At 38.3% G+C, this 12,896-nt stretch overlaps 1 protein-coding gene across 6 annotated transcripts in view; it reads right to left on the bottom strand.

Moving 5' to 3' along the window:
- Window positions 1-12,896, bottom strand: part of pip4k2aa (phosphatidylinositol-5-phosphate 4-kinase, type II, alpha a) — a 28,043-nt gene that overhangs the window by 12,431 nt on the left and 2,716 nt on the right. For all 6 annotated transcript variants that reach the window (XR_005707411.1, XM_040126268.1, XM_040126270.1 and 3 more), the window contains exons 2-5: window positions 3,201-3,298; window positions 2,910-3,006; window positions 1,040-1,192; window positions 241-387 (exon numbers count right to left, since the gene is read on the bottom strand). Coding sequence is in view for 5 of the 6 variants with exons in the window: in XM_040126268.1 (XP_039982202.1) it covers window positions 241-387; window positions 1,040-1,192; window positions 2,910-3,006; window positions 3,201-3,298 (495 nt within the window). In the remaining variant the exon portion in view is untranslated. The remainder of the gene's footprint in view (window positions 1-240; window positions 388-1,039; window positions 1,193-2,909; window positions 3,007-3,200; window positions 3,299-12,896) is intronic.

The raw sequence follows: 12,896 nt of genomic DNA, 5'->3' as shown, positions 1-12,896 counted from the left end.
TTTTTAGTGTTTTTTTGGGAGGAAGAAAAATTTCAAATTTATACTGTTTTGTGTCTTGCACTGAAAGTTCAGATGATCAGTGAAAACAGACCCTTTAAAAAAATTAGGAGCAACAAGGGACTGACGTAGTGCAACTATAGAATTGATTTTATTAAATATATTCTCATATTGATGCCCTATCTGATCCCTTTTCCTGCTACCTTTTTTTTCTTGATCTGTTCTCCCCTCCTCCCCTCCTACCTTGAGATCATATTTTTTGTAGACAGAAAGGTGGTGGGAGAAGACATTGCGTGTAACAATCATGTAGGTCTCATCTCCGTCCACTGTGAGCCGGTACATCCCTAGAAACTGTGGCAGAAGCGTGTTGCCATGGCACTCCACAATGAACTGCCAAAAGAGAGCAAGGAATATCAAGTTATGGCCCTTTTATAATAGGTGCTTATGTCTGCATTAGAGTGAAGACTAAGAAATAGAGAAAGGTTTATAAAACACAGCATGATCCCCCAATAACTTAGTGTTGTTCTTTGATTAACTGCAAGGTGATAAATAGACAAGAGGGCTCTAACCTTCCACAACAGCTTTCCTGGGAAATCCTATGAATCTGTAACCTGACACTTTTTGTAATTTACAAACCAACAGGTACAACAAAAGTTGTAAAATTTGCCTCATTAATGTTGACACTGACACCAGGCACAAAGCTGCGAAAAATGCTTGACTTGTGTGTGCTGTAGGCCTGTGTTTCAGATTGTAATGCTGGAAGGCAAAAAGGGTACAGGTGGATATTAAAATTCTATATGTGTGATTATAATGTAGTCCCATTTTGTACAAGTTCTTTCAGAGAATGAGAGGGTAAAACAATGTCTCTTAAGTCCAGCGGTCCCCCTAAGAGACTGGCGTTTGTTTCATAAAGGAATTTAATACAGTCAAATTCTGTTTCTGATGTATTTTGAGTTTACCAAAGACACACGGTTTTTGAAAGTCAATCTTATGGATCAAGGCTTGCATTTATATATATTATTCTAAGATAGGCTGTTATCACCTGATGGTATTTCTTTAGAATGTTATGCATCTCAGCCACATCCTCACTGCTGATGGTCTTGATGACATAGCGTTTGTCATAAGAGGTGTGGAACCGCGCCCCACTCCGTCCCTGGGCCTCACTATTCAAGGGAGCACTACGTGTGAGAGAGTTCTACAAACATACAGAGCAAAGACAAGAAAGAAAAAAGCAACTGTTTATCGGGATCAACACACTAAAATATCACCAGTTTTTCTTCTTTGCATTTTGACAACCCTTGCGAATGCATTATTTGCATTACCTTCATAGAACTAAGATAATTTACTTATTAATTGTATTTTTACTTTTTTGAATGGTCCGTCTCACTAAATACAGAAAATATTTTTGAAAAAAGGCAAAACCCAACACATGGCCTCTCATGTTTAAATAGCTGGTGAAATAACATTCTCTCATTTAGTTGACCAACTATCAGAGCCACTACTCAAATGTATTTGGATGAAACTCACAACACAGCATGTCTTACCTCTACCTTCTTTGTGTCTGATCACCTCTCAGTCTCCATTCTAAACATATGGGATTCTGACCCCTACGCATGCAGCCTCCAAAGCTAAAACACAGAAAGAAACAGCTGCTGCCCAGACTTTGCAGGTCAAAAGTAACATGATCCAACACCCCTGGCTCAATGCCTCATTCTCCAAGAATTCCCAATGTCCTCTGCCCTTAGTTCCCTCTCCCCTCTTCAACTCTTAGCAATTGCTTGTGTCGCAAAGCAAGAACCAGCCTTTGAGATACATGATAAAACAATTTTTAAGATGCATTTTTTCCCTTGTTTTTAGACTTAAAAATTGGTTGCAGTCTTGTTTCTGACGGGTTCCTAAACACATCAACACTAAGAAGCCCAACTATAGTCCAGGTCCTGTTGGAACATTGAAGTGGTTTGTTTCACAAGCTGAAAATGTTTAGGGGGCCCTTTGCCTGAGGCTGGCATAGATGAAAAACATTCAAAATGATATCCTAATGTTCTTGTTTTAGTTGGTCATTTTCCTCACCACGCATTTAATATTATGTGGGGAAAAAAGGTTAACCTGTCTGCATTTCAGTTACCCTACCAAAACTTAATTCAATACTGCTAGCATTGCTCATTAAAACTAATGGTTACTACTGCATATCATCAAAAGAGCAGGCTTGCAGCTGGTGGTACCCATTTGCTGTAATAAAGAATATTACCAGTGTAATTAGCAATAATGCCAATAGGCTACTTTTAGAACAAGGTCAAAAAGAGAAAATGGACAAACCAATAAAACTTTTGACAACAATGTGACTAGTGCCTTGTGTAATAAAGTAGTTTAAAGATGAGAATGCTGCTACATTCCTTTGCATTGGCCAGCGTCTTAACACCCCCGATTGCCCACTCACTGTAGCCAGCTGAACCCTAATGTAAACATGTGAGAAGGACAGCTGCACTAAACTGGGACACAATGACCTCGAAATACTGCCAACTCACTGCCTGCACTGGGAATGGGTCCTTACTAGGAAAGAGTGGAAAATAAAGGAAGACAAGGAGTGGGCTGAAACAAAAGAGGGAAAGGAAAAAGCGCAATAAAGTAGAGCAACACTTTCCTAGTTAGGACTATAATCACATTTGGTTTGGAATAGTTACAAGCATTTATTTCTGTGTGCTTGCATTACCAGGTGGTTGTGTTTACCAGGTACTGTACTGCCTGTAAAATTATGTGATTGTATACTATAGTATAGTAGCTGGCACCCTCTTGTGTGGTGATTCACACCACTCATTTAGTAAAAAGATGACAAAAGAAGCCAGGCATTTGACCCAGAAGTGTTAGTAATGTTTCTAGGCTTATCTGTCATTTGTGACAGTATCTTTTCATACCAAGAAGTCCTGATCATCGATGCAAAACCTCTCTCTGAGGTTTCGAAACACCAGAGGGCAGTACTCCTTGAACTTGAAATGACTGGGCATGTTCTCCCTGTGTGTACACACACACGCACACGCACACACACACACACACACACACACAATGAGACAACACAAGTGACATATTTTAAGAGATGCTGGGAGTACTAAAGAACATTTCAGAAATTATGAAAATAAAATATTTTTTACAGTGTCCTATGTTTTGTGACATACTATCATTATAAAATAAACTCAAAAAGACCTTACTTGTTGAAGAGGTGGTTGTCCACTTTGATCTTAGAATAGGCCTTGAAGTCATCTGGCATGAGCATGATGGGAATCTGAACGTGGCTTAACTCATTTATCTGGGAAGAAAAAAAAAAACATAGGCATGAGGGAGAGATCAATGATTTATCTAGGATGAACATTCGGTCTAAAATATATACTCAGGAAAAAAATTAATAAATCACTGAGGGAATATAAACAAAACCTTGAGAAAGGTAATTGATAATTACCGCTGACAACATTTTAAGATTGGTGGAATCAACATTGAAAGGAATCCCTGTAAATGCAGTGACAGAGCCTGAAGTGGAAAAACATAGAATACTTACTTCATCTGGATAACATAACATCTGATGCAAATCTAGTAATGAAGCTTTGCAACCATTACTCAACACTACTACTTTGAACAAAAAACAACATACCATTTTTTTTTTTAAATATTTCCTAAAACATGTTACTCAAGCATCTCAAAAACGTTAACACAGAAATTCTGCAGATATCAAACACATGCTAGCTGTGTGCATCACACCTCAACTCATGTAACCTTTTTCACAATGCAATATTATCCAACCCAATAAGGTGCATGTTTCCACATACCGATCAAAAGGTTGGCAGTCACAGAACACAATCACTGTAATAGAATGCACACATGTATGTGGCTCTGGTGTTGGTGAAAAGGGTGAAGCTGTTCCCATGATGGCAGTGAGTGTATGTTAAACTTCACCTCCTTGCTGCACAAAAACTACCCACATCATTAATGTTACACTTTTCCCTGCTAACCATCTCAGATAACTGAGTAAAATGTGGTGGTTGCTCTATAAAACAAAAAAGCAAGTGTAACAGGCACAAGGATAAATTCGCAACTTAAGATGTTTTTTTCCCCAATCAAAGCAGTCTGCTTACAAATTATCAGGGCTGATCTATGATGAGTTATTAATTATGAGTTCTGGTCCAGGTCATTACTCAATAACAATCTTCAGCACAGAACACCTTGTAATGTGACCAGTTTACAAATTAGATTTCAGGGATGACGTAGCCTACAGGGTTGAAGGAAAACTGAAGGGAAAAGGTGAGTGGAAATGTTACCAAACTGCTGAGGCTCCAAGGTGTTTTCAATGTGCAGCTAAAGACAAGATGGAGTGTTGCAGATGAGAGAAGAGTGAGAGAAAAACCATAATATGTGTGTCTGAGGAGGAAAGAGAGAGAAAGAGACAGAAACAGACAACATGTTTGTGTATATGAATGAAAGCTAGGCTTTGTGTCTCTCCTGCAAGAAAAATAATTGTAATATCCTGCAGTCTGTAGTGGAATGCTATTTTTTTACCATCTAGTTTCAGTGTGTTCGCGATTTAATAGTAGATAAGCAGTGATTTTTTCTTTCTATGTGGATGATGAAATGCAATTTTAAAATCAGTTGATGGGTCCATAATGGAGCACTCATTTATTCAAAACTCACATCTTACTCACTTTTAAGATAAATTGATTGTCACAAACAAATCAGGATAATTTAGGCAAGTGAGGAAACATTCGACTGAAAGAACCACTGTTGAGTACTTTCAATTTCAAGAGTGGTCATGTTTTCAGAATGTCATATGGCATATTTGAATCATACATATGACGATAACTAAACTAGATGTTGTGGACTATCAGGTGAGTTAGACTGAGAACACTCAAATAATTTGACTGTCCACTTACAGTCAAGATAACCATTCAACAAAACGCTAAATTACAGAAGGCTTGAATAAACCTTGTACAATGAACAGTGGTGCTTCAAACACATAAGGTACATTGCAGGAGTTCCCATTTGGAGCTGGCCATGCACCACATTGCTGTAATACATGACCTGACATTTGTTATGACTCAGGCACAGCTTGATACACATATGATGGGTTATGTGTGTGCTTACATATTTGTTGTTGGCTCCAGGCAGGGGTGCTGGCAGGTTGCTTGAATCTATTAAAACCTGTCATTCCACCAATCACACTTTTAATGTAGGTGCACTGAAAGAGCACTGAAACTCTGATTGACTATAACATTAATCACAAAATGTGTCTATCTCTACAGTACAGTCCCAAATTTACTATAATCTTTTTAAATTGCTCATAGCTAGGCTTGTGCAGACAAAGAAGAGGTGGTGTCATATTACAATTCTAGCCACTGCATTAGAAGAGGTAGCCCAATATTTTTTACAACTGGGGATTGTCTATAGCCTTGTAATGCTGTAGGAGTGTTAAAGCATATGGTGCAGAGAATGGTTTCGGCATGACTAACCCATGAAAGCATTTGGCATACTTCAGGTGGCCATTAAGAAGTGTGCTTTTTAAGATAGTATGCGTTAAACAAGTTAACCAATTTTTATTAGTTTTTGGTATAACACAGGATACAGCAACAGGATCAATACAAAAACACATCTTCAAAACAAACGAAACAAATAAACAAAAAACAAACAAAAAAAGCCCCAAAACACCTGAGGAAATACAGCAACACATTATGATTTTCTCAATACACATTACTTGTTGCAAAACGTATGCTCATTGACCACTTTAGCATTTCAAGGCTGTTTACTTTGGCTACACCACTATAATGTTGTCTTACTAGAGGTGAGAGTTACAATTCAAACGGAATATCTCTGAACTTTAATTATTATCTAGGATTATTGTAAGATTTTAAGCAATGGAAGGGAAATAAGAGGAGGAGAACATAGTATTGTTGTGCATCATTAACAGAAGTAGGATTAACAACAAAACTGAATTTTTAGGAAGGAAACCTTTGAGATAAAGACATAGAAAAAAACATATCTGAAAAAAAAAAAAAAAAGGATGCTTATCTGAAAAGGGAAGAAGACATGGAAAAAGCATGACAAGAATATGGAATGGAGGACATTAGTGAGACAGAGCAACTGGAGGATCCAACTCTAAGGATGCCATATCTGAGTATGTTTTAGTGTCCTGGTGTGACAGGCAAAGACGTCACAGCGATGCTATAACAGAGATGCATTCTGGGTACTTAGTAGGGAGATGTCGCCTAATCAACAAAGCTGTATTTCACACAAGGGCTGAGACAATGCCTGATCTTACCAAGCACACAAACACATCTGTGAAGTCTCCTGTGTACTGAATGTTAATGTAATTCACAGCAATAAAAAATATTGACCCAGATGCATGTACATAAAAACATGTGGTGAAAATAACTGTTAGATAGAAGAAATATAACATGTCCCTTGAGTAGGCTCAGGAAACAATTTACATCAATTAGAAATATCCCCAAAACCCTTTTTTGTATTGCTACTGTTTTAGTGGCAAATGTTCTTGTTCATGTAACCCTAAAAACTGTAAAAGAGAGAATGAGGGCCTATGTCAGGATGACTATATTAGCCTATTTTCATAAATCATGCTTTTGACAATCACTATTATTGACCAATATTTGGTTTAGATTGTAGGCATAACTCTGATCTTTAACATGGTGCTGTTGCCCTTCTCCTTAATATTTTTGTCGGTGCCTACACAGAGGTGTGGCTAATCTAGTACACTGACCTGACCGTCCCTTTCAGCACCTTATCCACATTAAATAACGTGTGTAGGGCTCCTATTTTATCTGCTAGGCTCTTGTTATAATTTTTATCTTGAGCAAAGAGTAGCTTTTATGTTTTGTTTAATCAGATGCATCCAGCTTATCTGTTTATCATCCTGCAGCTATCAAACTTGCAGACAAATTTCACACCAGCACTTCCTGTTTGTCTCCATGGTGATAAAGACTGGTTTTCCGGCCCAGAATGAAGCAAGTGTGTGCTGTTGCGCCGTTGGACAGGAAGTTGGTGAAGAGATCGTGCACCGTCAGCAGCATGGCATAGCCTTATCTCCCTGTACAATTACAGATAGATAACTTGCTCTTAGCAAATGACCGCCCACTAATAGTCTTGACAGCACAGAGATTCTAACACCTTTAATACTTCGTACAAAAATCTGGATCTAATAATACAAAGGATTGGATCATTTCTTGAGTGCAAGATATAGGGTAAAGAAAATATTAGAGTGGAGAGAAGCCCCTCCTAAAGTTAGACATTAAATAAACAAGACTAATCAGCCATGCCATCAGGATATGCAGCCTGGAGGGAGACGTGACAATGAACAGGAAAGCTGTGACTGTCACCCGTTTTATCTTTTCTAATTTCTGATAACTCAGTTACTGACTTTCAAGCTACAACCACAATGTGTTCCTCATGTATAATGTCATTGTGATGTGGCAATTCTGTCAAGTTCCTCTTAAAATGTACCTTTGTTAGGAAAGGTAAAAGATCACATATTTTGCCTCCAGTTCAAAACAGAGTCCTTCAATATCGATAACCTCAGACACACTGATCTGATCTTTATTTATAAACTATTTTATTTTTTTCCTAGATAATTCAGCTGCAGAGAGCCTAATAAAATTATTGAGGCAAATGATTAAAACAATTTCCAATTATTGATGGCCTAAACAGTAGCTCCAGCCTGCTTCACATCATTCCTGTAATTTGTTTCCTAAACTATTCCTTTTGTCAAACACTATAGTGTCTCATAGTGTTTGACAAATATCTTTGAGAAAAGAATGTCAGCATGAGTATAAGTGTGGCAAGAAGGTTTTAAACAGTATTTGGACAGTCTCTTCTTTCATCTTTAAAACAAGACACTGTTCTATTCAGTTTTAAACCCACCAAAGCTCTTTATTGTCGGGTTATACCCCTGCAAAAAGTTGCTAAAAACGTATGTGATAAAGTAACCAAATTAAAACTCAATGCTTGCATGGCCTGCAGATATATCACTGCTGCTTATATTGTGCGCTTCATGGTTCACTTGCTCACAATGCCATTCAACAGATTTTATAAAATTTTCCCAATTGGCCATCTTTGATTTGCTTCAAATTTTATGTAAATAATAATAATTACTTTTGAGTCTTAATCTAGGGCCTAATCTAGATAAAAACAAAAGAAAGGTAGATGTTTGCTTACTTCATGGATTTGTCTCATGCTTTAGGGTTTATTTTGACTGGACTGTTGGACTGGACTGTTGGACTGTTTTTGTCACTGCTGTTGCCCAATAAAATCTTCAGTGCTGAGTCCAGTAATTTTTTAAAATGTATATAGCACAAAGTTCCCTTCTGCTCTTGCAATTTTGCCCTGAGGGACAGGGGAAGTAAACAAATTTGGATCAATGACAATTTGAAAAATAACATCAGTGATTTATGTGACGATACACAAAAGCCAAAATGAGGTATTTATCAGCTCAGACAAAGAGCTGTCTTTTTAAGACAACCAAGACAAATCATAACTGTAAAGATAAATAGGAGAGTTGAGAAAAACTAGTAATAGGTGAGAGCCAGAGAGAGAGAGAGAGAGGGAGAGAGGGAACATCATCATTATGTGATACTGTATATTTTCCACTGGAGTCATCTTACAGCATGCCCCATGTTCTAATGTCAAGCTGTCAATCATGTGGGGGAAATGGGACGTGTTAAGAAGTGACTCCTAGCCTGAATGGCGCACTACAGCAACAGCTTCCAAACTCATCAACATGCAAGTCAAAATGTTTTCCCAAGTACAACACACACGTCAACCACCAACTTAATATCATCAGTCTTGCATTTTTTAGGAAATGGCTCAAAAAGACAAACCAACCACTGAGCCTTAATCAACTTACTGTATGTCTATATGTCTGGTATACTTCCTGACCACAACATGACAGATGATATTTGTACATCACAAAGATAATCATATACGGTGTAGATACACAGAACTAGCTGGAGATTTGTCCTTAAACAGTCAGATAGTAGACATCAAAGGTCACATATAGCTGTAGTAGATTGTACTGAGTGTGGACTTGACCTTTCAATGACCTCTTAACAAGGCTATTACATCATTACCTGAACTGTTATGAATCCCAGAACCATTCTTGTATGTAGCAATTTTAACAATATCCACACATAAAGACGTCAGATACAGCTAACCCCAGAATCCTACTTAAGCCCTTTTAGGAGTAAAGCCTTACACACAGTAAAACAAAGATATCTGGGTGTGTGTATCAGGGTTTCTTTGCCAAGCCCATAAAAAGAAATGAACAAAAAATAGGGTGCATAGAAAAAAAAGTAGAGAATGGGAAATTCACCATTATCACTGTTTAGATTATCAATAAATGTAGAACCTCAAGGAAAAGTCTGATAAATCACATCTACAATAAGGCAATTTCCATTTCAAATAGTTAAAAAGATATGGATTTAAATAACTAATCAAAGCACTTTCTTCAAGGTATTGTATATGAAAGTGCACATAAATTTTGATTGTAAATACCTCTGCACTATGGGAAACGCTTTAATTGTATGTATATTATGTACAGCTAAACTTATAACTGGTGCAGCGATACCTAAACAAAACATTTTTAATGAAATACTAAAATAGGTGAATACATCTTCTGCTTTAAACCACACACAATGATCAGCCTTCAAAATTTAACCAAAACTGTGACCATGACAGCCTGTATGTGACCTAATTCCGTGGAGCACCTTTGACATCTTCAATGTCAGTATGATCCCTTACTCCCATTCCTCCTGCTCATAGCCACAGCAAAGAGAGGTCTGCCATAATGAGGACACTGACGATAAAAGTGGAACAGCGGTAACATAAATGGACTGCTGCATCTGTGTGTGTGCAAGTGAGAAGGACAGACACACAGTGAGAGAAACAGGGCCTTAGATAAATGCAACCAACTACCTAAGTAAGACACCTGCAGCACAATTAAAAGCTTATGGTGGTAAACCCTTGAACTGTAAGATGTCTGCATTCACATCAGATGCTAACATTTATTTAAGTCTATTTTAGTCAATGTCAGTCATTCAATCACACTCAATGAAGTGCTGAAGAAAGGAAATGTATGTATTCAAGTCTTAGACTACAGTAGACTACGCCAGGTATACCGAACCTATACGGTTTATAATTGAGACTAATATTATTCAATTTCAGCATCTCCCGAAGAGCTAATTTGTCCCGTACCAGACATGCTCTTATTCGTTTTGAAACAGTTAATGACAAATGAAAAAGGTGAAAATAGGTAACACAGAAATTATAGGTGTCTTCAACATGTATGCACACACAGACACACGCACACACAGGTGCAAGTCTACTGTAAAGTCAGTGCTACAAAAGGCCAGCTATTAAAGGATATAGTGGATTAGACTGACTGTTCAACAAACAGGCTTATGATATATGGCCTGTCCTGCTGAGGGAATCAAGCTACTCAGCTACATGTCGCATCACATTTGGGCAAGGAGTGTGCCATGGCACAGTGACACGCACGCACGCACGCACGCACGCACGCACGCACGCACGCACGCACGCACGCACGCACGCACGCACGCACGCACACACAATGTTTTGTTTAAAAAGTTTTTGGAGATGCATACTGGAACAAACCACAAGACGCTTCAACAAGTTCCTCTATCTGTCACTGCGTGAGGGTGCCAGGATGTAAGGCTCCAGCTTTTCTGTGTTCTTCACCCATAATCATAATACATATTAGCTGTAGTTTACTCCTGCAGATATTTATAGAAACCCCCTCTTATGCAATCCACAGAACCAGACTCAGATGCTCTGAGTCAGACAGAGGGGCAGGACAGAGCAAAGAAAGGAGAGAGAGAGGGGCAACGAATGAGCCAGATTGACAGGATGACACAAAAAGGAGCTATGAAAAAAAATTTACTGAATGAACCTTCAGGTTGGGGAGAGTTTAATGGAGGTACAGAAAAGGAGTGACACTAAGAAAAAAAAAAGTAAAACCTAAGTCCAAAATGAAAAGGAAAGACTTAAAATTTAGACTTACATAAGATTTGTCTATACTATTCAAAGTCTTCTAGGAGAATATCCACAAATATTGTTTTTTTTAAGTCTCCTAATTGTATGATAAAGAGGGAAACTGACGAAGACTTACAACTCACACTTTTCAGCCTGCACCGCTACATAAAATGAATGGCCTGTTTTTTCTTGAAATGTTGCTTAAGTGACACCATACTTTAAAACAAAGAGTCAGTTTTTACAAAAATTCGACTATCTTTAGGCCTATGATTTAAAAAGATAGGAGCAAGTGAAATGCAACAGCAGGTTAGGGGCCTCTGTACTCATAGCTATGATTACACACTCGCTGCCTTAAACTGTGAAAGTGCAGCTTTCCAACTTGTGAAAAATCTACAGAAAAACCAGCAGTGGAACACAGTCTGACATGTTTCTATTTCAGCACTTTACTCAGTCACCCCAAAGACCTGTCTGGTAGAGTTTACTGAAATGTAGATGTGAAACTGTAGAACCACTGTTAAAGTGGCTTTTGTAATAACTCAGAAGGAGCGCTTCTTTATTCATCAACTTGAGACAGCCCAAAGAATCAAAGAATGTTATTTTTTTCGCAAGTAGCCTCACACCTTTTGCCATGCAAAGAAATATTCAGATACATATTCCTGGCTTTTCTCAGACATTACACAAAAATCATTCTGATGACGTACTGAAAGTCCTGGGCCATATAAACGTCTCATTTATTTCTGTGATCCTTGGTACTCAATTTTACTCATTTTGCATAACGTGTTTGCTTCATTCAACCAGTAAACAGGTAGTATCTGTGGCTCTCCTGCATTTTCCAGACTAACTAGCTGACCAGTCTCCCTTCTTGGCATTTTCAGTTGTTTCACCATCGTGTTCCCACAGCCACAACACTGTAATAAGTGTAGTTTTCAGGAGGAATCAAAGAAAGGTTTTTACTGAAAGGCCGCAGTGGATACTGGGTGTAGAGGTTACATTTTGCAGCACGTGTGGGTGTGTGCGTGTGTTTGCATATTGCCTCTGCAGTCTGGTTGCATTCTCAGGTCTTCCCCTTTATTTATTCCTTTGCACTATCCTGTTATTTACAGCTTAAGCTTACTTTTGTAAACTCCATGCTGTGAAGTAACCTTACATTTACACTTACAAACTGAAGCCTTAACCCCCCCCAGCAATAACTCAAGGGCTTAATCTGGTGACCTGGCATGGAATGTCATTTTTATGTTGCTAGTGGTATGAGAAACAGGGTACCTTATCAAGTCACGAGAAAAACAGCAGGGGAGGTAGCCCAAGGCATAAGAAGGAAATGTGCTGGTGGCAGCCCTGCTCTGTGTTATGCAATCCAAGAGAAGAGTTTGAACATGTAGATCTTCCAAACATGTAGATTTTTATGGTTGAGAGTCAGGGCCTAATAATCCGCAGTTCTAAGACACATGAATCAGACAGAGGATGTTTATGATATGATCCTAGATTGGACCTACTACTTTATTGGATGTGCACGGACAAACACAGATAGATGATGTAAATTATGTTTTTCAACTTTTTAGTTGTATTCTCAGCTGTCTAGAAACTTCTACAACATCCTGTCTCTCTGTCCTGCTGTTATTACAGACATGTCCGAGATAGCTGTGATTCCTCAACTTGGTCATGGACTTGCCTCTTCGGTTGACCAGTGGTGTTTAGCCTGTGAACATCTAGGGCGTATGAGAAATGGTAAATGTTTGTTCCAAGACTGTGTTTTAGTTCTGAACAAAGTTAAACTTGTCAATTTATTTTGAATGAGGCTTTCTTGATTCTGGAACAGAATCCGCATTCCAGTTTCACTTCAGGTCACCGTAGAAAGGATTTTTTGT

Source organism: Xiphias gladius, chromosome 5 (assembly GCF_016859285.1).
Source record: "Xiphias gladius isolate SHS-SW01 ecotype Sanya breed wild chromosome 5, ASM1685928v1, whole genome shotgun sequence".
Lineage (NCBI taxonomy): Eukaryota > Metazoa > Chordata > Actinopteri > Istiophoriformes > Xiphiidae > Xiphias > Xiphias gladius.
This window is presented reverse-complemented; position numbering and strand designations above follow the sequence as displayed.